We start from the raw sequence: 24,838 nt of genomic DNA on the forward strand, positions 1-24,838 counted from the left end.
TCTCCACCAGCCCCCTCTCTGAAAAGCAATGGAAAAAAAACCTCAAGGATTAAAAAAAATGTAAATAAAAAACAACATATATGGCCCCATCGACTTTTATACTGCCCCTCCTAGAGACTGACACCACCAGCCACCCTATGAAGGGTTTGTTCTGAGGTGAGATGGCTGATGCCAAGTGCACATACATGAGAAGTTCCCCTTCCTCAACCTGACTCTACCCTCGTCAACTAGGCTGCTGGAGATCCCGAAGGAAGGTCTGGAGAGTTGTTGCCAGGTTCTGGTCTATATCTTTGATGACAGAACAATCACAAAAACCACCTTTGCACAAAGGTGAATCACTTAACGTTTTTTTATTAAATGATACATCGAAAGTATAAAAGTTGCCTAGGTACATACAAGTTACAGAATAATGCACATAAAACCACAATGAACTACACGTGACAATTCTGTTTAGCTTCTATTTTGATAATTTAATTTTACATCAGTATGCTAAACTCTGGCATTTTTTCTTAATCTAGTGCTGCATGATTGCAATTCCTGAGGTAAACTTAAGTGTCCACTGCCAACACCTTTGTATGTAAACCAAGTCGTCTGAGAAAACTTCAGATATTTATATTCCCACATATAATAAAAATCATAATTTTAATCAGATACTATAGATTTCTTTTAAAAAATGGGACTGAGCCCTGGCTGGTGTTGCTCAGTGGTAGAGAGACTGCCTGAGCACCAAAGGGTCACAGGTTCAATTCCCGGTCAAGGGCACATACCTGGGTTGCAGGTTCATTCCCAGCCCCAGTCAGGGCACATGCAGGAGGCAACCAATTGATGTATCTCTCTCACATCGATGTTTCTCTCTCTCTCTCCCCCTCCCTCCCTCCCTTCCACTCTCTCTAAAAATCAATGGAAAAAATATCCTCAAGTGAGGATTAACAAAAATAATAATAATAAAAAATAGAAATGAACCCTTATAATATTTCTACACCTATATAATTTTAGCCCACCAATAGGGCTTCTTAAAATCCTTTGACTTGTAAAGTATGGTTTAAGGGGATTTCTTTAATATTTTTCTGTATTCAGATAAAAATTCTTGGTTAATGTGTAAGGACTAAACACTGACTAGCACCAAATATAAAATCAAAAGTTTCAATAATTTCCAAAGGTAGCACAGGGTCAATACCATAACGAGAATGCCAATTTTGCCAACTACAGCCCTGATCACTTTTCCCGTGGAAGATGTTTAAGCTAAATGTTGTCAGTATCCAGGTACCCATGCAGTTGTGCTCTGAATATACCTATGACTTTTGCCAGTCAGGTTCTGCTACTGTAAGTCAGTTTTCAGTGAAATCAGTCTGTAGACTCCACATTATAAAAATATCTTAATAAATATCAAAGCAGCATTTTAGAGATAGCACTATGATAGTTCTTACTATTTTTCTACCCCAAGGATAAAAACTGACATTTAATAAGACTTTCAGAGCCCAAATAACTAGGGGTTGGCCCTTTCATAGCTCATCTTATAATTGCACAACTGAAGGCCACATAGAGGTTAAACAATGCCATCTTTTAAAAGGTACTTTCTGGTATTCTCCTAAAGCCTGTCTCTTCAGGCTGATTCCACATTCTTCATGTAATCAAATAAACTCTTTGTTTTACTTACAGCAAAATTAAAAGAATTAGTTCCCCCTCTACATTTTAATTAAATCTTCCAGTAGAAGCCAAAATGATCTAAGGAAAGAAAAAGTACATTGTTACCTAGTTTAAAAGTTCAATTTTAGATAGTAATTCAGATATTTTAATCTAATTATAAATGGTTATCTGAAAAAATGGGTAATCAAAAAAGAACTTATAATTTTTTCTGGCTTTAGTGTTATTTAAAAAACATGAATTTTTCTACAAATCCACATAATTCCAGCCTGAAGGAAATTTACTTAATGAGCCATGCTAAAGAGCAGATGATATGGCTCTACAGACCTGGGTTTATTTTTTTTAGAAGAATGTATAGGATACTACAAAGACTTTCCATTTCTCACAAATCTAAGGACCTTTAAAATACTTCCTAAAAACAATACATTTTCTTTCAAGTCAAATCCAGTAACCTAGGTGACAGAGTTAGCTTTTATTCACAAACGCACTAAAGCACGAAAGACTAAATATTTTGCAGAAACTCAAATTTGTACAAAGTACAAATAACTGTGATGCGTTTTGGCAACGAGAAAATAAATAAGTTATTTAATACATACAATTTTAAGATAAAAGATGCCCCAAATGAAAATGTCATCTCTTCACAGCTTGAGAAATATGAAGATCTTCGATATTAGCATTTTTCCCCTTCTCTTTTCTTAGGTGGTCATCTGAAATTAACAGAAATGAATGTCAATGCTTATCCCAAGTTAAAATAGGCAGTAGGCAGACACAACTACATATATTTCAGGATGTTATATATTTAATATTGTATGAGTTTGTTCTTTATTTATCCTCACCCGAGAATATTTTTTCCATTGCTTTTCAGAGAGAGTAGAAGGGGAAGAGACAGAGAAATACATCGATTGGTTGCCTCCACACTCGCCCCAACCAGGGCCAGGGATCAAGCCTGCAACCAAGGTACATGCCCTTGGCTGGAATCAAACCCGGGACTTTTCAGTGCATGGGCCAATGCTCTAACCACTGAGCAAAGCCAGCCAGGGCTTGAATGAGTTCTTCAGACTGCTTAGGACAATGAAAAAAGCTCACAACTTTTTAAACACTACTGAAAAATATCAGAAATGTTTTGTACTAGGGACTCTAATTACTCAGAAGTTTCTTGGCTTTTTTTTTAAATGAATAGAGTACCCCCTGGAGTAAACCCATAAAATAGCTACAAACTTCTCTCATGTTATATGTAAAGAATGGAATTCACAATAAAGGACAGAGTGTTTAATTAGCATTTTGAGGGATGTCAAAGCTCTTCAATCAAAAAGAAAAAAATAAACCTTTCTTCCACTAGAAATACCTCCCAGTAGCACCCTCTTGTGGCAAGAAGAAAAACTAGCATCATTTACAATTTCCTGCCCAAATCAGAAAACTATCCAAGAATTTGTAGACAAAGTTCTTCAGCCAAAACAATAAAGTTCCTTCAGAGTTCAGAGGAGCCCAGAGCCCTGTGACCACTCACTGTGCTCCAGCCATAGTAAAGAAGGGGCCCTAGTCACTTCTTTTGTAATGGGGGAAAAAGTAGAGCACAAAAGTACTCTAGATTAAAAGAAACTAAGACACTTAATATACAATGTGACCAAAGTGCAATGCACAAACTAAATTCCTAAGAAAGTGTGAAACTCCCCCAATTCCTCACTTTTTACAACTGAAAAAAATAACCTTTTTAAATGATAATTTTCATAACATGAGAAAAATACAAATTTTAGACAAGTTGTTAGAAACATGTAATTTTAGCACCAAAAACACATATTGGATTTTCTAATTCTAAAGACAATTTGATTGTATACACGGTCTTATTAGTTAGTCCAGACATAGCTGATCATGCTCAGAAATAATGTAAATTTTCACAGATGAAAAACAATTTCCCTCAATTTTAGGCAACTTTATTGAACAAAACAAAATTCACAGTATCTTTAGAACACAAGCATTTTAGGTTTTCTATAAAAGCATTATTAAAAAATGAAGTATGTTATTTACATACTTCTTCATAGATACGCATAAAGTTAAGCTGATAATGATGTTACATATTATAAAGTATCTAGTCTTTAATCTATAGCAACAACTACTACTTTGCCTCCAATATAACAAGTATTAATAGCAGCAGCACTAATGAATTGGCTACTATTTCAAAGGTAAGTGTGTCTACATACACCTTCTTCATTTTTTTCAGCACTTTGAAAGCTTTAATAAAAGAAATGCTTTCATGTTGGCATGCTTTGGACTTACTTTCAAATAAGAGAGAATTTAAGTTTACTGTTTTATATTTCAGCTGGATGAGCTTGTGTAGAGATAAGGTAGTGTAATCTGAATAATTATTTTAACATCTTCATAACCTTGTCAATGTTGTAAAATAAAACATATGTATCCTTTAAACAGTAAGCTAGAGTTGAGAAAGGAAACGGAATGCTTAAACATGTTACTGGAACATAATGCAGGTTTTTTTTATTATTGATTTTAGAGAGGGAGCAAGAGAGAGAAAGAGAAACATCCCTTGTACACCCCGGGATGGAACCCACAACCCAGGCATCATGTGCCCTTTCAGTGCATGGGACAACACTTCAACCAACTAAGCCACACCAGCCAGGGCTACATAATGCAGTTTTTGGCTGACAGTTCACAAGTCATTGCACAAAGAGGCCAAGAAAATTTTTGATGATCAAGAAAAATAATTTGCAAAATCACTGTTCTATTGGTTCAGAAGTCATCCTCATTTCTGGGTCTTCCACAGAGCTTTCCACAGAATAGGCACCCACAGCTTCAAGGGCTTGAACTCAACTCTCTGATGTCTCTGGCACTTTATACAGGAAGGACCCAAAGTAATTAATGCGCTCCCTCATCCTCTCCACCCCTCCCCAGTCGACCCTGTCCACCGTGGTATAGGCTACCAGCAGTTAATCCATGACCTTCATCTGAGGAGAACTCAGTTAAATACTCTATTACTTACAACTTTCTTATTAGTCATTAGCCATGAATATTAAGGAGATTGATTATAAAAAGCTTACAAGTCACAAAAGTTATCTCTCAAGAGGCTATTTTTCCTCATGGGACTGAAAATACAAATGTCATGGGTTTGCTGTGCTAACAAGTGTTAATGTGTACAATAACCACTGGTAACAACAAAACAAGGAAACTAGTATTGTCATTTACTTTTGGTAAGCACAAACTGGTAAATTCTTTTGGGAGGAAAATATGACAATACTAGACTATTTTTTAATACACATATGCTTTGAACCAGCAATTCTACTTCTAGGCATCCAGACGAGAAATACTTGTGTGAACAAACTAGTAAGGCTGCACTGTAATACTGTAAAAGCAAAAAAATTAAACATACATCAGTAAAGAGTGATTAGCAATATGATGGAATACTATACAGTTAAAAATGAGGGAGAAGTAGATCTACATATATTGACAAGTAAAAAGCAAAATGTAGAATAATACGTAGAGTAACAGTGCATACAGGGGTGGGCAAAAATAGCTTTACAGTTGTTTATACGGAAAGACATGCAGGTTATAATAACTACAATAGCTTTATTAACTCAAAAGACTGTCACAATGGCACAGTGAACTCAGGTACAATCTTGTGAGTGCTCAAATTGTTGGCCTTCATTATTTACACATTCTCGTAGTCTACTTGCTATACTCAAGCACACTTTGGCACAGAGTCTGACCTACTTTTGCCCACTCCTGTATTTTAAAATCTAATTATTTTTTGAATACTAATGCAGTAATGCATGGTTCAGAATTCAAAAGGAAGGTGAAACGGGTTACAAATGTGAATTTATTCACTCCTGTCTCTAACCACCTATATCCCGTCCCCAGGCACAAGATATCAACTTTTCTTTGAGACTGGTGTTTGGAAGTTATGTAAAACTCTCACAATATTAACTGTAAGCAACACTGTTTTTATATACAAGGGAAGGAGGGAGGTTTGGAACAGAGAGAACTCACCACTGGAATCCCAGAGAAGTCAGGTAAACTACAGAGCACAAAGGGCTTTTTAAAAAAATATTTCCCCACTTTAACCTTTATGTTTTAATTAGGTGTTAAATAGCCTATTCTGAAATCGAGTTAAAACTTCCTGCTTCTGTTTGTCATCTTATTCAAAATGTTGTATACTTTTATCTGTCTGTTTCAAGTAGAGGAGCTCCTTTCATTTCCTGCAATGCAGGACATATGGTGATAAATTCCCTCAGCTTTTGTTTGTCTGGAAAAGCCTTTCTTTCTCCCTCATACCTAAAGGGTAACAAAAATTTGAGTCTCATCCTGGCACAGGAGCCATGTTGATCCTCTCTGCGTTGTTCCACTTCTAGTGTACGATAGATTGTGTTTAAACACACAGATACCAGCAAGTCCTGAAGGACACCCACCAAGCTGCTAATGGAGGTACCATATCTATAGAAGGGGAGTTAGGGAGAGGCAGGAAAGAAGGGGTTAAAGGGCATTTTACATTATATTATTTGAATGTTTAGAGATTTACTCATGTACTTGTGTTTTGTTTTGCTTTTTAAGTAGCTGCCAAAAAGCAGGCACTAATGACAATTCCTTATTCAATCCCTGAAAAGGGAACTAGGAAAACCCCATATTCTTTTTTTTTTGTTTTTTTGTTCTTTAAATGGCAAAGTGTACAGGAATGGCAATCAGAGGTGTTGATGCTGCTAAAAATGATCAGCTATGGGCTTTAGATGAGTCATTCACCTCTTAGTCTTGGTTTTCTCAACTGTAAAATAGCTAGCTGGGAATGCTTTCTTTTCCAATGTTCCATCCAGCTCTAAGATATATAGAAGGATAAGTCCTAGTAAAGTCAGAAATGACCTCAAAAAGGCCACAAGCTTTTTGATCTAAAGATCTTAAGCTAATATTTAAGATAATATTATTCATAGAAGTTTAGGAAAACTACAAAAGGCAATAAACATTTTAGATGTTTCCTCAAAGTTTATTTCAACATTATTTCAAGAGTTGTATTTGTTCTGATAATCAGCTGTCTGAGCCTCACCTGACCTTCTTAAAAAGAGAGATCACCTCTCCCCCACAGTAAGACACATTGAGCTCTAAAACACTTTGTTCAGATGATCAAACTGAGGTCCTACTGCTGATATAATCAAAACTGACAGCTTGTTTAAAGAGTATGCATTCTGAAAGAAATATGGGCTACTCTCCTAAGATTTTTTTATTTGTAGATACCTACTACTGTGCCACAAAAAAGTATCCTGAAAATGCAAAGGACGCATAAACCTGTGACTTCTCTATCTCTGTTCAACAATTTGGCCTCTTTTTAGTCTTAAAGTAAAAAGACCATGAAGATTCATTAAAAAGCTATTTGTTCAGTATGCTAAGGACTAAGCTGCTCCAGAAAGTACAAATTTATAAGGAATTCAGGGTTTTCAATACTTCTGTATAGTAATTTTACCTAAAACTTTTGTCCAGCCATCTACGTGCCTCCCCCGAGATTTGCTTTCCAAAAGGCACTCTGGCTGCTGCGGGGGATAAACAGCAGGTTTAAACTGTCCGAGAGGTAAGCGGGATTGGACTAAGGCCCAAGAGCCTGGACAAAACTATTCCAAAGATAAACATATACACAAAGAAAATACACTTGCTAACAGCTAAGTGAGAAATCTCAGAAAACTCATACCCATTTGCTCTCTTCCACTAGGCTGTCTACCAGGATTTGGGTTTGGAAGCTGAAGTGAAGATCCTTTCAGAAATGAATTTTGGACGCCATCCTTAGTTCCATGCAAGAAGTGAGCTAAAATCCCATATAAAAGGGGTCTATGGCAGGAAGAAAACCAAAATCAATTAAATTTGCATAAATAGAAAGAGCTTAAAACATCTGTGCTTTAAAAGGTAGCCTCTGACACCAAAATAGCCCAGTAATTCACTGGACTTAAAAAAAAAGTTGCACAGTTATTATACAAATTGCAAACTGTTCATGCTTTTTTAAATTTAAGAGTACTATTTAACTCCAAAGACAATTATAAAACCTGGGGGGGGAAATGTTAACAACTTAAATCTCATCTAAACTGAAATACAAATTCAATCAATACACAGGAATTCGGCTTTTAAACTCCAAAGTCCAGTATAAAATTTCTCAGTACCTAATATAGTCTGATACACAACAAGTATTCAATCAACACTTATTACATTAATAAATCCTTGCCTAGAGAAAGTCTTATGTCCCAAGAGACATACCACCTGGTTTCAGATCCTGGCTTTGCCACTTGACTTCAGCAAGATTCTTAATGTCCCAGTCGCATAAATGTTTCCTCCGCTATAAATGAGGATAAGTGTAGATCCTACCTCGTAGGGTTGTTATGGACCAAATGAGTTAATAATGTTTAGAACTGTGCCTAGCACATATTAAATGGTATGTAAATGCTAGCTATATAGGAGTTGGGTAAAAACTAACATTTAAAAAGTTACTTTACAGTTTACAAAACATTTCTGCTTCTATTCAGTTTATCCTCACCTTGTGATGTCATAGTAATCATCCCCAACTTTTAAATGAGAAAAATCACAGCTCAAAGAGAATTTGCTAGAAATCCCTCAGCTAGTAAGGAAGCCAGGGGTGGGGAACTTTTGTCTGCCAAGGGCGATTTGGGTATTTATAACATCATTCGAGGGCCATACAAAATAATCAACTTAAGAATTAGCAATGAAAAAAGCTCCTAGATTTATTGAATTTCAAGTCCCACCTGCAGTTGCCTTGGCAGGGCCAGATCAAATTAAGTAAGCAAACTTCATACTTGAACCCCAAGTCCAGTATTCTTTTCCTTACAATTTGCTGCCTTAGATTTATATTAGTGCCCTAGCACAAACAGAAGCTGCTCTGCTGACAATAGAGAGGTACAAAAGAAATGTTTTCCTTCATTTCCAATCTCATAATCTAAAACACAATTTAATGGATTTAGTTTTTCAAGATATCTATTTACTTATTAGCAGGTGTGATGGTTTAAATTATGACGTTTCTTTCCCTTCAAAAGGTGGTGTCTAACTGCCCTCCCCAACTGTGGGCTAAATTCACTTGTAATGAATCAAGGAAGACTTAAGTAAAAGCGCTCTGCACCTTCAGAGACTAGGTCATTACAGCATTGTGGCTCCACTGTGTGAGTCATCAGCATGGAAATATCATTAAAGGCTCAAGAATACTTAGAAGAGTGGGCAGGGGAACAAGAAGAAAAGTACAAAACTCGGGGAGTGCCCACATTTAAAGGAATCCCAAAGGAGCCAATAAAGACAGGCAGAACACCATTAGGGAGACAGGAAAATCAAGACCGTCACAAAAGACAAATGAAAAAAATGTAAGGAAGAGTAAAATTGATATCTATTACAAACTGCTGCAGAAACTCAGTAAAACTGAGCTGCTAAACTGGAAATGTATGCTAGAGACCTGGTACAAACTACAGGATAAAGGTGGCATATGATCCTGGAACAATTTCATACAAAGATTTGTGAGAGTTCAATTTAATTGGTATGTCATTAAAAACATTTTTATGGTAAAACAATTACACCATGAAGTAGAATGAAAAAATTCAGTGAATTTTTTTGAAAGAGAAAACGTAAGACTTCAGAGAAATTTCTTGCTAGGAAAAGACTGCTTTGAGCTATATGTTCCCAGGTACCTACAGACAATTTTTTTGCCACTCAGGGATCCTCTGGGAAAAGTTTAAGAAACACTGAAGTAGGAAAAGAACTAAGAAACTACTAGAAGTGATTACTCTTCTTTTTAAGAGCATAGTTTTTTGTAAATGGTGTGGAGAGAATTTAAGATGCAGGGAGGACCACAGAGGGGTAATAAAATAAAAGCAGAGGGTTGACTGTCACTAAGTGCAGCAGTAAAAAGGAGATCTTAGCAGTAGCTTGGGGTTGGAAGTTGATAGTTTAATTTTGGAGAGAGGAGATCTGAATACATTCCTAAGTTGAAGTGAAGGAAGCAATGAGGCAGAAGAGTTAAATCTGAGGAAGAAGACAACTGATAGAGCAACAGCATCAGAAGAAGAAAAGGATGGATCAAGAAGCCAAGAGGAGTGTCCCTTAGAAAGAGGTGGGGCTGTTTTGTCCTCTGAAACCATGGGAATTTGAGCTTCAGAGACACCTCATCTGACCAGTTTACTGCTGCATACCTTGGATTTGGTGCAGTGCTAGATACACACTAGACTCAAATAAATACCTGCTGGATTAAAATGAAATAAAAACCACCACTATGAGATTATGACTCCAATACAATACTATCTGAAAGCATATTTTAAAAATAAGTTCTTACATTGTATTATCCTTTGATTCTTCAAATGCATTTAGTTCTCGGATGAGAAATTGCCTGTCGAGTGGAACCACCGGTTGACCAGATTCTGGGGGGAAAATCATGAAAACACTGAGTCTAAGCAAATATGGTTGTGATAAGAAACACATTTACCAGGTATAAACATTTTTCAGATTTTGGAAAATGATGATGGCAGATCCAACTTATGATTTTATGACTTTTACAATACTTTGTTAAATATTTAACTTAATATGGTTTATCATAAATTCATTTTTAATCTAATTTTTGGTTAAGAAAATAGTGCTTCTGCATTTAAACTACAATGCTAGCCTTCAGAAGTCTGTTTCTGAGAAGTCTGTGAATTAAACATGTGATAGTACCAATATCCATTTGGTGGCAATAATTCTAAGAATAAAATTAACCCGAATATTAAATGCTGGCAAGGATACAGGGCAACTGGAAATCGCACACTTTGCTGGTAAAAGGGCAAAAATGGTACAGCCACTTTGAAAAACAGTTGAGCAGTTTCTTATCCAGGTAAGCATATATTTACAACACATAATCCAGTAATCCACTCTTAGCAGTTTATCTACGAGAAATTAAAACATATGTTCACACAAAAACCTTTGGTGAAGGTTTATGACAGGTTGATTCATAATTGCCAAAACTGGAAGCAACCCAAGTGTCCATCAACTGGCATAATGGAATGTCATTCATGGGAGAAAAAAATCAACATGGCTGAATCTCAAATGCATTATGCTAAGTGAAGGGAAGCTGACGCAAAAGTCTATATCCTATATGGTTCCATTTATAGGAAATTCTGGAAAAGACAAATGATAGATACAGATAACAAAAGATCAGTGGTTGCTAGGGGTGTGGGATAGGCAAAGAAGTTGGCTACAAAGGGGCACAGAAAATTTTGGGGGGTGATGGAAATGTTCTATATCGTGACTATGGTGGTAGTGACACAACTGTGTGTTTGGCAAAATCCATAGAACTGTATACTAAAAAAAGTAAAATATAATGCATGGTACCTATACCTCAATTTTTTTTTTTAAAAAAAGGCATTTAATATGAAATTTGACTGTCACTGTATTTCATTCTAGGGAAGCTCAAATTCAAGACACCTAATTAATGATATTTTCATAATTTTCTTCTTAGTCTTAATGGTATTATGCAGACGTCTATAACAAATGGAGGAAAGTGGAGATACTGATATTAAAGATCCTTAAACCAGTAAAAACCATCAGTCTTTATTCAGTTAAGATGTGCTTAATATTAAATAAAAGATGTTAATGTAAAGTTCTGGCATCACAAAGAATTCATTCTCTCTTCCAAAATCTACTTTATGATTTCTTTTCTTTGATGAGGTACACCTCTAAGACACGAAATAGTTTTAAAGCACAGATTAAACTTTAACAGAATTAGCCCTAGCCAGTGTGGCGCAGTTGGTTGGAGCGTCGTCCCATATACGGAAAGGTGGGGTGTTCTATTCCCAGTCAGGGCACATTTGGGAGGCAACCAATTGATGTTTCTCTCTAGCATCAACATCTCTCTCTGCCCCCCCCCCCGCCCCCGCCACTTCCTCTCTCTAAAAACAAAACAAAACCCTTAAGGGAATTAAAGGATGTACAGGGTGGGGTAAAAATGGGTTTATAGCTGTTTATGTAGAAAATAATAAATAATAATACAAGAATAAACTGTTTCACATACCCGCAACTGTAAATCTACTTTTGCCTCACCCTATATATTCAAGGTGCTTTGATCATCCTCCCACCCAATCTCATTTCTTCCTGAAGCCCAGAAGTAATTCCTGTCTTGACTACTGCATATATCTTTCCAGTTTTTTTTACTTTCTTAAGAAATAAAATTTAACAGATACATTTACCTTTAACTGCCCACTCCTTCCCCAATACTGTTTCTCTCCCTCTTATCACTAGATGAGTTTGGAGTTTACCTTCCTAATCCCTATTAAATTAAATACCATGCTTTTACATGCATTTGTATATATCCCTAACTGATACATAGTAGTAATATTTTGAGGCTTTATTTCCAATGTTTTATGTTTTTAAATAAAGAATATGTATGTATAATATATATGTATACATTAAACATGCACATTTTAAAAGCGTATCCATAGAAAAAAGACTGGCATGGCAGTAAACAATAAAATATAAACAACTGTTTATTCTCAGTATCAAAAATTATGTATGATTTTTCAAAGTATGCTCCTAGTGCTTATTTAGTTATTTATATTCCCTACAATACAAGCCTCATGAGAACCTGTTCAAGGTATGGAAAGAGCCCGTGTGATTTTATGTCCCAGTCACTGAGATGACACTGTTTTGTAATGGAATTAGATTTCCAGGCTAAATACTTTCTTAGAATTGGTGGAAGGGAATAAGCAGATTTTGTCTCAGGTGACTAACAATAACCTCTTACCTGCTATGAGGACAGATGCTGTATACTTATATTTGTTGAATTCCAAATACTCCCGAATTAATTCATTAATAAGAAGGTTTTCATGAGATAATGTTGGTCGGGGCACACTTTCATCATCTAGGGCACTGAAAACTTCAGCTCGAATTCTCGCTTTTAAATGCCCTAAGACTCCCCTTTTCTCCAAGGTGTCCTTTAAAACTGTTAAATATAAAACATTAATGCTTCAGTTATAGAATAAATTTTTTCATTCTTAGGCTTACTTTAAAGAAAATGGTTTAAAAGGTAAATTGCCCAACAGCAGCTTTCAATCTAAACATTGTGATGAACTGAACAATTACCACATTCACTACCACAAGCCATGTATGTAATAAAAAATAAAGTTCCTGCCCAGCCGGGCATGGCTCAGTGGTTGAGCATCAACCTATGATCCAGGAGATGGAGGTCTGATTCCCCTCCAGGGCACATGCGGGGGTGTGGGCTTGATCCTCAGCAGGAGGCAGCCAATCAATGACTCTCATCATTGATGTTTCTATCTCTCCCTCTCCTTCCTCTCTGAAATCAATAAAGATATATTTAAAAAAAAAAAAAGTTCCCATGTTGGAGTAATTTACTATTTTAACATTTAAGAAAATTCAAGTTTATACTTCCAACATCGTCACTGGCACAGGCTACAGTCTGATGCACATTTTTCAGTGGAGGAAAAAGGGGGGCTGGAACTATAGTCAGCATACTGGGACTTGAACTTAACCCTCAATGTCTCATACATTTTCAAGAGTGGTTATCACTGCAGACAGGTTCTGTGTGTCCCCAAAAACCTCTGGTCTAGAAAGAAAATGATTAAAGGTTACAAGTACACTCCATAAAAGGAAGGAATATGTCCTGTCTTTTGTATAGAAACCTTTGATATCCAGAACTCTTGGGGAATGGCTCATTCTGAATGAAAGGGTGGGTTTTGGTTTTTTGTTTTTTAAAGACAATTAGAAGTTAATTCCTTAAGCAAAAAGATTTTGAAATTTTAAGCCTAGTCAGAAATCTAACACAGAGTATATCACTGCCGTCTTAAGAAATCAAGGATATATATGTTCAATGTAACCTAACTTCTTGATGAATAAGGGTCATTATGACAAATATTAGTAGTTGTGATGAGATAGCAATAGGTATTAGTATCGATAGTAAAGACATAGAACTGAATTGGCACCATCCTTGCAGGGGTCTAGAACCTTCTTTTTTCAAATTGCCCCTAATTGCTAAATAACAACTGCAGAGAGTCAACACATATCACCCACAGTGCCTAGAACAAAGTAAGAGCTCAATAAATGCTACCTAGGAGCATTATAATATAGTGCCGTATACTACTGGCTATAATAAATATAGATTAATACCGTACTGTGCCCTGTCAAAGGCACCAAATAACTACACAATAATGAAAATTCATAAAGGGGGCCCAGGAACATAAGTATTTTTTAAGTTTTCATAAATAACAAAAACCTGGTCCTATGATTAAAGAGACAGAATCTAGACTAGACTTAAACCTTTCTTACCCCTAATTTTAAAATCACCCCCTCAAACTCTTTGCAGGTATGTACGTACATATGGTTATCACCAAATCAGACTCTGTAACAGGCCCCTAGAAGGAAGGTATAGCCTTATTGTATCCTTGGGATCATAACCAAATCCCTATTCTCTAATTCCATCTTTGGAAATTAGATGGAAAGATTTTTTTTCCACTGGCAAGGATCTCGGCCCAATTACTTGGCATTTGCACACAGTACAGCCTCAAATTCGGCAGAGAAATGAGTGAAGCCAGAGCTAAGAAACCCAGCCTAGCTCGCCACCACCCCGGCGGTAGGTCGCCAGCTCGGGCCTCAGTTGCCTTCTCCAACATGAGCTCTACCTCTCAGAGGGAGAACCAAGTGAGGTGGAAAAACGTGAAAGTGCTTAAAAAAAAAAAAAAAAAAAAGGTAAAAGCTCCTAAAACGTAAGATAAGTGACTGGCAAACGCCCGATTCCCAAGGAATTCTTCTAGGGTTCCCTATCGCTTTGCCCTTCCCTCTATTATCGTGCTGAACAAACACACTGCGCCGCAACAGCTCCTTCAGAAAGAGGTTCTTAATCTGGTTTGCATCTCGCGCTCTACAAAGTTGTAGGCAATGCGATGGGCGACATGCGCCTCCTAGGGAGAGGGCTCGTGGACTGACGCGGAGTCTGTCCTTGCGGCTAGAGGCATGCCTTTCATGTGACTGTTCACCAGCCCAGGGCCACAAATACACATTCATTTCCATGGTTACCGATTCATCGCAAAGAGACTCAACCCCTCCCCGCCAAGTCTCTAAGAATTCCTGGCTCAGGCCCCACGTGGGGTTCCCTGAAAACTGGAACCGGCTTTATTAGCGCAGCAGTAGAATCACTCAGTGATCTCGCCCTGAGCTCAGGAGCAGCATTTCCTAGTTCTCACTTAGGGTGAGAACTTTCTGGCTACATCGCTTAGGGTGAGCCCGTTCCACCTCCCAGCGCCTCAGCCTCCTAACGTATGGAAAGGGCACAGGGTTGTCACATGGAGTCAGTTAGGGAACAAAGGGGCTGGGCAGTGCCCGGCATATGAGGCTCAATCACTCATAACTATAATTATTAACATTACCTGTCTGGATACCTGCGTCAAAACTAACGGTGTGCAAATGTTAATCAGCTTAAAGACTCTTCTTTGTGGAACTCTTCCAAAAAAGACAGAATAGCCAGGCCAGCCAACTTTCTACCTCCAGTTTTTCCCCCCACGACAGAAAATCGGGACCTGCCTCCCAGGCTGTTAGGACGCAGTGAGACAACCGACCAAACGGCTTAGGGCTGTGCCTACCATCAAGAGTCTGTGGATACCGTCAACATCGGCCCCGCGTGAAAGGCCCACGCCAAGGCCCCGGTTCCAGGCGGGGTCCAGAAAAAATGCGCCAGAGGCCCAAGGTGCAGGACTGTAGACCGCTCAGGTACCTGCAGATTCTGCGACTCCTGCTCCAACTCAAAGCCGGTTTAAAAACTGCCCTGAACTACCCATTCCCTCCAGGGCCCTGGCGCAGCGGCCACCCCATCAGCCGACCCCGCAGGCCCTGACGCCGCAGAGCGACCGCCCGGAAAGGCTGACTCCTGCTCCGCGCGCCCTCCTTTCGTCGCAGCCTTCTCACAGTCCGCAGACCAGAAGCATTCCACCTGACAAGCCCCCCACTCTCACTCACCAGCCTTCAGCTCCGTGACAGTCGCCATTTTTAACGGCCGCCAGGGGCGCGCCTCCGTCGTGCGCACGCGCAGCCCCGCCCCGCTCCGCTCCGCGGCGTGGTTTGTAGCCAATGAACGCGCCGCTCTCGCCGCGTCCAGTCCCGCCCCTCTCAGTTTCCGGGCTCCGCGGTTACGGGTGGGTGGTGACGGTCAGGAGAGACCCCCAACGATCGTCCTGCGCTCTAGGCGGGCGCTGGGAAGGGAGGCGGGAGAGGGCGCGGGGGCCTGAGGCTGGGGGAGCGGGGGCTGAGGCAGGTCGGGACCTTACAGGTACCGGGTGCTGCTGGCACCTAGCGCTTAACTTTAGCCCGTAAGTCTTTCATGATCTGCCCACTTCCCGCCTCTGCGGCCTCGGGCACTAATTGTTAATAGTTACCGTGCAATAAGCCTGAGGTTCTCCAGCTTGAGCGTGCAGCAGAAGCATCAGGAAGGCTTGTGAAAACAGATAACCGGGGAGTAAATTCTGATTCAGTGAATCCGGATGAGGTCCAAAGAATGGCGTTTCTGACAAGTTCCAGGTGACGCCGATGCTGCTGGTCTGGAGAACCACCGTATGAAGTACTATGAGCCTGAAACGGTGCTAAATGCTTTACACACGTTAGTTCGTTGCTTTTTTTTTTCTTTTCTATTATTATCTCCCCATTTACAGAGGAGAAGCTGAGCCTCTGATGACTGAAGAGACTTCACCAAAAGTCACCGACAAATGGTGGAGGTGAGATTTGAATCCAGGCCTCTTGCTCTTCAAAGCCTGTTCGCTGCCACTGGCACTCGATAGTACTGGGCAATACATAAGGAGCCCAAGGGCTGTTTGTGAAAATGCTTGATGAACGGAGAAGCTCCAATCTCCCAAGGGAATGAAGAAAAAGGAACATGGTAATAATAATGCACCCGAGACTGAGCGTGAGGCTCTATGATTCCAGTTGTATGGCCAAGAAGGCCAGTATCTATGACCTCAATCCTAGAACAATGCCCTTGAAACTGCTGGTCTGAACCCCATAGTAGCTTTTGAAATCTATTTATTAGTGGACCCCCAATGAATGTGTTTTTAATGGAATGGAATAAACAGAAAAGAGGAATATTGGTTTTTTTTGAAACTTCTGTTTGGGGTATATAATATGTGTATCCTGGTTCCTTGTGTATTTCTTAAAGTGGGTAGCAGTCGAAAAAAGTTGGAAAGCCATTGTAACCTAGAAGAATCCATTTCTGTTCCAAACTAGATTAATTTTGACCTGAGACACAGATCTGTTTTGTTACCTTAGAAAGGTCCTATCTGGCCCTGCCGGGCGGGGCTCAGCAGTTGAGCGTGGACCTATGATCCAGGCGATCGGGGTTCGATTCCCGGTCAGGGCACATGCCCGGGTTGCGGGCTGCAGCCAATCAATGACTCTCATCATTGATGTTTCTATCTCTCTCTCCCTCTCCTTTCCTCTCTTTGAAATCAATAAAGATATATTTAAAAAAAAAAAAGAAAGAAAGGTCCTATCCTGTGACACTTCCCTGTTCTGTAAAACCCACAGGGCCGAAATTCCTGGCCAGCATCTGAAGAGATGTACAAGGATTAACTACATTCCTCAGGGAGAATGTCTGAGCTCTTCAGAGAAAAGCATTCCTAAGGATACTGATGATGAACTCAGAGAGAGAGGCAAATAAAAATGGAATTGACTGATCCGTAGTGGTCATCATATAATAATTAACAGCCACGGCCACTCTCTGTATGGCAGGCACTGCTCTAAAAGCTGTACTTTTAAGTCCTCACCAACAACTCTATGAGGTAGATACACAGCAATCATCTAACGTACAATTTCATTTAAAAATGTACTGAAATTGGCTAATACACTGTGTTGGTGAGGATGTGGGGAAACGTGCCTTACATCCCAACTGTAGTAGGCGGGTAAATTGGCCCCACCTTCTCAGAAGGCTGTTTGGCAATACCTAATCAACCTTTCACACCCTGTGATCCACCAGTTCTAGTTTTAAGAACGTACCTCACAAATACATTCCCACCTAATTACGAAGGATATGTGTGTAAGAATGTTCACTGCAGCACAGTTTATAGTAGAAAAGGCTATCTACCTATCAGAATGACTGAAAGAAAAACAACTGACAATAAGAATGAATACTGGCGAATGTACATGTCTTGCTGGTAGTATAGTCACTTTAAAATCTGTTTGGCAACTGCTTATTAAGTTGAACATGCATTTACTATACAACCCAGTAATCCTACTCCTAGGTGTTTACCCAAGAGAAATAAAAACTTATGTCCATGCAAAAGGCAATATGTATTTATAGCAGATTTATTCATAATTTCCCCAACTGGAAACGACACATTGTCTTCCAACTGGTGAATGGTTAGAAACTAACTGATATATAGGTACCATGGAATATCAGTCAGTAATAAAAAGGGAGCAACCATGGATACATGCAACAATATGAATGAATCTTAAATGCATTGTGTTGGTGAAAGAAACAAGACTCAAAGGCTACATCCTGTACGATTCAATTTATATGTCATTTTGGAAAAGGGACAAAAAGCAGATCAGTGGTTGCCAGGCTGAGGATGAATGAAGGGAGCTGATTAAACAGGCTCATGAGAGAGATTTTTGGAATGATGGAACTGTTTTCTACATCTTGGCTGTGACTACACGATTGTATATGTTTACCACAATTCATAGAGCTGTACACTTAGAAGGGTGAACTTGACTGCATGTATACTTCAATTTGACTTTTAAAAAATTACTGGAAATACCAATATCATCAGTAGGGAGACTGGTTAAGTAAATTAAAGTACAGCCATAAATGAAATATTATGCAGCCATTCCAAAGAAGAATGTGTTCTAAACACACACACACACACACACACACACACACACACACACACATCAGCAAGATGCATAGATAAAAATTTTGAAAAGCACAGTCCAGTAAATATTGTGTAGTATGTCACCAATGGTTTAAAGAAAGGGGGAATACTAAGTATTTGTTTTCCTATACATGGGCTACTTCTGAAAAGATATACAAGAAAGTACAAATAAAAATTGTCGCTATGGAGGAGGACTGGGTGACTAAGAGTCAATGGTGAGAGAAAGACTTTTTCTTTTTAATTTCTTATTTATTTTTGTTTAAAATATTACAGATGTCCCTTTTTCTCCCCAATGCCCCATTCCACCCCATCCCATCCCCCTCCCCAGTCCCTCTCCCCTCCATTGTCTGTGTCCTTGGGTTGTGCATATATGGATATAAATTCTTTGGTAACTCTCTCCCTCTCCACCTACCCACACTCCTCCATCCCTCCGACATTCGTCAGTCTGATCTATGCTTCCATGTCAGAATCTATTCTGTTCATCAGTTTATTAAGTTCTTTAGATTTCACATAAAAGCGAGATCCTGTGATGTTTGTCTCTCTCTGCCTGGCTTATTTCCCTTAGCATAATTTTCTCCAGGTCCCTCCATACTGCCCCAAAGGGTACGAGATCCTTCTATACAGCTGCATAGTATTCCATAGTGTATATGTCCCACAGCTTTTTTATCCACTCATCTACTGATGGGCAAAAACTTACTTTTCAATCCATAGAAAAATTTCTATTTAAATTTCTAATTATGTGCATATATTACTGTGCACAACCAGCTGTGTGCAGGTGCAACCTGATAGCACTTCCTCTCCACTGCCTTAAGTACCCTGACGTGCTCAATTTTTGAAATGGGAGAAAGTTAACACCTCCCTTGACCAATGGTAGCCAGTGGACAAGCTATGTCTCAGGTGGACATTTCTGAGGCATAGTTCCTTAGGGGGTCTTCAGTGTATTGAGACCTCGTTGCCCAGAGCAGTAACAAACTCAATAGCACACCATTGCATTGGTTATACCTCCTTTCCTATTTCACTCTCACAGTTTCCTCACTCAAGTTTCCCAGAATTCTTCACAAGGTAAACTATTTGCAAATAAGTCCTTGTCTCAGATTCTGTTTTTTGGGTTAGACTAAGCTAGGACAATTATATTTCCTCATCACTGCAATTATGAGCCTCAGCTTCTAGACACAGGATCATCTCAAGAAGAATAAACAGCCGTACATGAACTTCATGGAATCTGAAATTACAAAATCTTCTGATGATCAAATGGAAATTCTATTGCTGTGTCTCACTTTTTGTGTTATTGCTATGCGATTTTGTAAACCAGTGCGGATCTATGTAACCGGTGTGTGCAGAGAATGTTCCAAGTGAGGGGAGAAAGAGTACATAGAGAAGGGACCTGAAATCTCTTCTCAAACCACAGGGTCTTGTTTTGGTGGTTTAATAATCTTAGTTGGGGAAGTTGGCAAATGGAACTGCTTCCTGTTTCTGTAAATAAAGTCTTATTAGAACACAGCCATGCCCTTTTTCTGATCTATGGTCTGTGGGTCCTTCCACACAATAAGAGTTGAGTACTTAAGGCCAGGGTCAGATAGCTCAGTTGGTTAGAGCCTTGTCCTGATAACACCAAGATCACAGGCTAGATCCCCGGTCAGGGCACATACAAGAATCTACCAATGAATGCCTAAATAAGTGGAACGACAAATCAATGTTTCTCTCTCTCAATTATCTCTCCCTCCCTCTCTCTCTAAAATAAATTTAAAAAAAAAAAGAGTTGCCTGGCCGGGCGTGGCTCAGTGGTTAAAGCGTCGACCTAGGATCCAGGCGATCGGGGTTCGATTCCCGGTCAGGGCACATGCCCGGGTTGCGGGCTCGATCAATGACTCTCTCATCATTGATGTTTCTATCTCTCTCTCTCCCTCTCCTTTCCTCTCTGAAATCAATAAAGATATTAAAAAATAAATAAATAAAATAAATAAATAAATAAATAAATAAATAAATAAATAAGAGTTGAATAATTAAAACAGAGACCACATGGTCCACAAGCTTAAGTTGTTTAGTTACTAAGGAAAAGTTTGCCAACTTCCTAATTCCTCTTCTATAATTTTTCTAAGCAAGGGGTGCATTATTAACACACCATTATTATTTTCTGAGCAATAAACACAGCAACTAACATAGATGAAGCATGTGTTATTTCACCTCATCCTAAAAACAACGGGGAGGCAGGTATTATCCCCATTTACAGAGAAACTGAGATGTGGAGAGTTTAAGTGACTGAGTAAATGGCAGAGTCAGGACCGGACCCCGAGCCCACTGACCATATTCGACTATTTCTGAATAGTTGAAATAAGAGGCACTTTTCCCCTTTCCCTCCCTCCCTTACTGCTGGGTCTTTGCATATGCCCCTCTCTCAGCCTAGAAACTTCCTTATGTTCTCTCCTTTTCCTTCCTAGTTATTTTCCACTCCTTCAGGTCTGCGTTTACACCTCATTTCTCGCTAAACCTTCCCTGGCCAGATTAGTTTCCTCTTCTTAGATCTATTTTTGGGGTTGGGAGGGGCTGAGAAAAAGGAGGGGTACAGAACCAGGAGAAGACTTCCAAGCAGAGATGCACCACACCTATTCTCCCCACACCCACACCCAGGCCCAAGGCAGCCTTCTTGGGGGTAAACTGCTTCAATACCTGGTCCATGTTGGGGTATAAAGGTTTGGATTTCTCACCTCAATGTGGGACAGTTCTTTGGGATCCCCTCAACTCCAGAGCTTCCTCCCTGGGTAGGCTGAGGCCTTTATTGAGGCTGCAGAGCCATCCAACTTCTTCATCCCCTCCCCCAAACCTCCCCCCTAGGTGTCATGACAAGATCTCAAGATCTCTCCCTAAAAAACTTCCCGTGTGTTGATCTTGATCAGTTTGTCCCTAACTGCTCTGTGCTTACCGAGGCTCTGGAGGGTGACTCACCAGGCAGAAATTCCAGAGCAGAGTGTTCCCTGCACTGCACCTGGAGAGAAGCAGGCGGCGGCCTGTGTGCACCGGACTGTGACTCGTCATTTCATGTCTGGTGCCCACGCTGGACTGCTTTGCAGGACAGAATCCTTGCTTACCTTGCTGATCTCGGGTATAACAAATATTTATAGAATGACTAAATGAACGCAGTCCTGAAAGGCAGTTCATCTTACAGTTGAAACTGACACTCAAAGAATTACCTGGCCCAAGCAATTAGAGCATGAGTGGGGAGCTGGCCCTTCTCTGTTGTAGTGACGAGAAGTGGAACCCACGGAGATTAGAGGTCTGTTATCACTTGCCACTGGTGTGAATGCTGGCTAGTTATGTGACCTTGGGTAAATTGCTGTACTTCTCTGAGCCTTGATGCCCCATCTGTAGGTATAATAATATCTACCTGGGATGTTGTTGTGGCTACAATTAGCTAATGCATAATAAACACTTTTTTTTTTTTTTTTTTTTTTTTTTTTAGAAAACTGCCTTTATTCTACTTGTATTTGAAAAAAATTAACTGATACAGGAAAAAAGTTCAATCAGCTGAAGAGAAGAGGAGCCACCCAAGAGTACTAGTGGTTCTTCTGGAAGGGAACCTGGATACAGCAAGGAGAAAGAACACCATGAACTAGCACCAGACTCTGCAGTCCCAGTGAGAGAGGCAGGGTCACCTTTTGAAGTGTCTAAATGTTTCTGCCATGCAACCAAATTCCTATTTACTTAGCCCAGCTCTGAGGAGGGACTACTGGGTTGTGTGGGACTGAAAACCAGTGATATGGCCATCTTTCATCAGAGAAACTGACAACAGGAACTAGAAAAATGAATTTTTCATCTGACTTTATTTCCAAATACAATCGACCCTTGAACAACACAGTCTAAATGTCAAATTAAATGTGGGGTTCAAATGTACATTCCACAGAACATTTATTAGAACATGCATACAGAACATTCATAAAGTTCCTTCTTGACTCAAAATTATATGTAATAACAGCAATTGTCCTGCTGGTCCATAATTAATCATAGAAAATACGTGACAGTTTATGGGGCAGATAAAAATGTCCTAAAATTATATTCCTGAATGATTTGCCTGGATTAAAGATCTCCCTCAGTCCTCTTCAGTGGCAAATGGATCTTGGGCAGATTTGGGCAGGTTTTTTCAGGGGAAGCTGGAGAAACATGTCAAAGTGGCAGCTATCTGAGTTATTTTCATGCCACTCCTTACTCCATCTACTAAAACAACACACACAAAAAACCCCTCCTAATTGATTAGACTTGTTTTTTCCCTTTGGATTCAAATCAAACTGTCTTATTGGTAAGAACATTTAATATTAAACATAACCAGAAGTCCCGGTACGTGGCAGGTTTAAAGACTGACTTATGTCAGTGGGTATGTTTATTGATTTTAGAGAGAGAGTAAGGGAGAAAGAGAAACATCAATCAGTTGCCTCCCATACTCGCCCCAACTGGGGATCAAACCCGCAACCTAGGTATGTGCCCTGACTAGAAATTGAACCCACAACCTTTTGATGTGCCAGACGATGCTCCAACCAACTGAGTCACCCGGCCAGGGCCGATCCTCTTTTCATGTGTTTGTTGGCCATGTGAATATCTTCTTTGGAAAAGTGGCTACTCAAATCCTTGGCCCATTTTAAATGACTTCTTTGTTGTTGTTGAGTTGTCAAAGTTCTTTACATATTCTGGATATTAGAGTCTTATCAGATATATCATTTGCAAATTATTTCTTCCATCTTGTGAGCAGTCTTTTCATCCTCATGATAGGGTTGTTTGATGCACAAATGTTTTTAATTTTGATAAAATCCAATTTACCTATTTTTATTGTTATTGCTTATACTTTTGGTGTCATATTTAAGAAACCATTGCCAAATCCAAGATCATGAAGATTTGCCTCTAGGTTTCCTTCTATGTATTTTATAGTTTTAGGTTTTATATTTAGGTTGTTAATTAATTTTGAGTTAATTTTTGTATATAATGTGAGTACAATGTCCAACCTCCTTCTTTGCATGAAAATATCCAGTTGTCCTAGGACCATTTGCTGAAGATATTATTTTTCCCCCAATGAATGGTCTTGTCAAAAATCAATTAACCAGCCCTGGCCCAGTGGCTCAGTCAGTTGGGGTGTTGTCCCATACACCAAAGGGTTGCAGGTTCGATTCTCCATCAGGGCACATACTTGGGTTGCAGGTTTGATTCCCAGTTGGGGCGCGTGTGAGAGGCAACTGAGTGATATTTCTCTCTCACATCAATGTTTCTCTCTCTAAAAAAAAAAAAAATCAGTTAATCCCACGGTCTGGGAAAACATATTTGCCAAGGATGAATCTGATAAGGGGCTAATTTCCAAAGTGTACAAAGAACTCATAGCACTCAGCAAGAGAAAGACAAACAACCCAATTAAGAAATGGGCAAAGGACTTAAATAGACACTTCTCCAAAGAGGACATACGGATGGCCAAGAGACACATGAGAAAATGCTCAACATCGCTAATCATCAGAGAGATGCAAATTAAAACCACAATGAGGTATCGCTTCACACCTGTCAGAATGGCTCCATCAACAAATCAACAAATGACAAGCGCTGGCGAGGGTGTAGAGAAAGGGGAACCCTAGTACACTGCTGGTGGGAATGCAGACTGGGGCAGCCACTATGGAAAACAGTATGGGGGTTCCTCAAAAAATTAGAAATGGAGCTGCCGTTTGACCCAGTGATTCCACTCCTAGGAATATCTCCTAAGAATCCTGAAACACTAATCAGAAAGAATATATGCACCCTGATGTTCATAGCAGCGCAATTTACAATAGCTAAGATCTGGAAACAGCCCAAGTGCCCATCAGTAGGTGAGTGGATAAAAAAGCTGTGGGACATTCACACCATGGAATACTACGCAGCTGTAAAGAAGAAGGATCTCGTACCCTTTGGGACAGTGTGGATGGACCTGAGAATATTATGCTAAGGGAAATAAGCCAGGCAGAGAAAGACAAATATCACAGGATCTCGCTTATACATGGAATCTAAAGAACTTAATAAACTGAAGAACAGAATAGATTCAATGACATGGAAGGATAGATGAGACTGACGAATGTCAGAGGGATGGAGGAGGGCGGGTGGGTGGAGGGGGAGAGAGTAACCAAAGAATTTATATATGCACAACCCAAGGACACGGACAATGGTGGGGAGAGGGACTGGGGAGGGGGAAGGGACGGGGGAAACGGGTCATTGGGGAGAAAAAGGGACATCTGTAATATTTTAAACAATAATAAAATTTTAAAAAATCAGTTAAAAAATCAACTGACAGTAGATGTATTTACAGTCATAACTTTAGCCTATTGATC

General features: G+C 39.5%; 1 protein-coding gene across 3 annotated transcripts; it reads right to left on the bottom strand.

Moving 5' to 3' along the window:
• Window positions 1-332: 332 nt before the first annotated feature.
• CEP20 (centrosomal protein 20) lies at window positions 333-15,683 on the bottom strand. 3 transcript variants are annotated; one of them, XM_081131893.1, is made up of 6 exons: window positions 15,613-15,683; window positions 12,389-12,586; window positions 9,950-10,034; window positions 7,322-7,458; window positions 2,241-2,351; window positions 1,637-1,725 (listed from the first exon to the last, which is right to left on the bottom strand). In XM_081131893.1, the coding sequence occupies exons 1-5, from the start codon at window positions 15,638-15,640 to the stop codon at window positions 2,275-2,277; spliced, it is 525 nt and encodes a 174-aa protein (XP_080988019.1). In that variant the 5' UTR covers window positions 15,641-15,683; the 3' UTR covers window positions 1,637-1,725; window positions 2,241-2,274. The 3 variants fall into 3 exon arrangements, with proteins under 3 accessions (XP_080988021.1, XP_080988019.1, XP_080988020.1); XM_081131895.1 differs by having other exon boundaries at window positions 333-2,351; window positions 15,613-15,682; XM_081131894.1 differs by lacking the exons at window positions 1,637-1,725; window positions 7,322-7,458 and having other exon boundaries at window positions 2,079-2,351; window positions 15,613-15,682.
• Between the last annotated feature and the right edge of the window lie 9,155 nt (window positions 15,684-24,838).

Source organism: Miniopterus schreibersii (assembly GCF_964146895.1).
Source record: "Miniopterus schreibersii genome assembly, chromosome: 3".
NCBI classification, from domain to species: domain Eukaryota; kingdom Metazoa; phylum Chordata; class Mammalia; order Chiroptera; family Miniopteridae; genus Miniopterus; species Miniopterus schreibersii.

Coding starts and splice junctions, on each gene's coding strand:
- CEP20 (XM_081131895.1), bottom strand. CDS start 15,640: ATGGCGACTGTCACGGAGCTGAAGGCTG. Junction 7,459..9,949: donor GAATCAAAGGATAATACAAT/GTAAGAACTTAT, acceptor TTCCTGCCATAG/ACCCCTTTTATATGGGATTT. Junction 2,352..7,321: donor TAGTGGAAGAGAGCAAATGG/GTATGAGTTTTC, acceptor TGTTAATTTCAG/ATGACCACCTAAGAAAAGAG.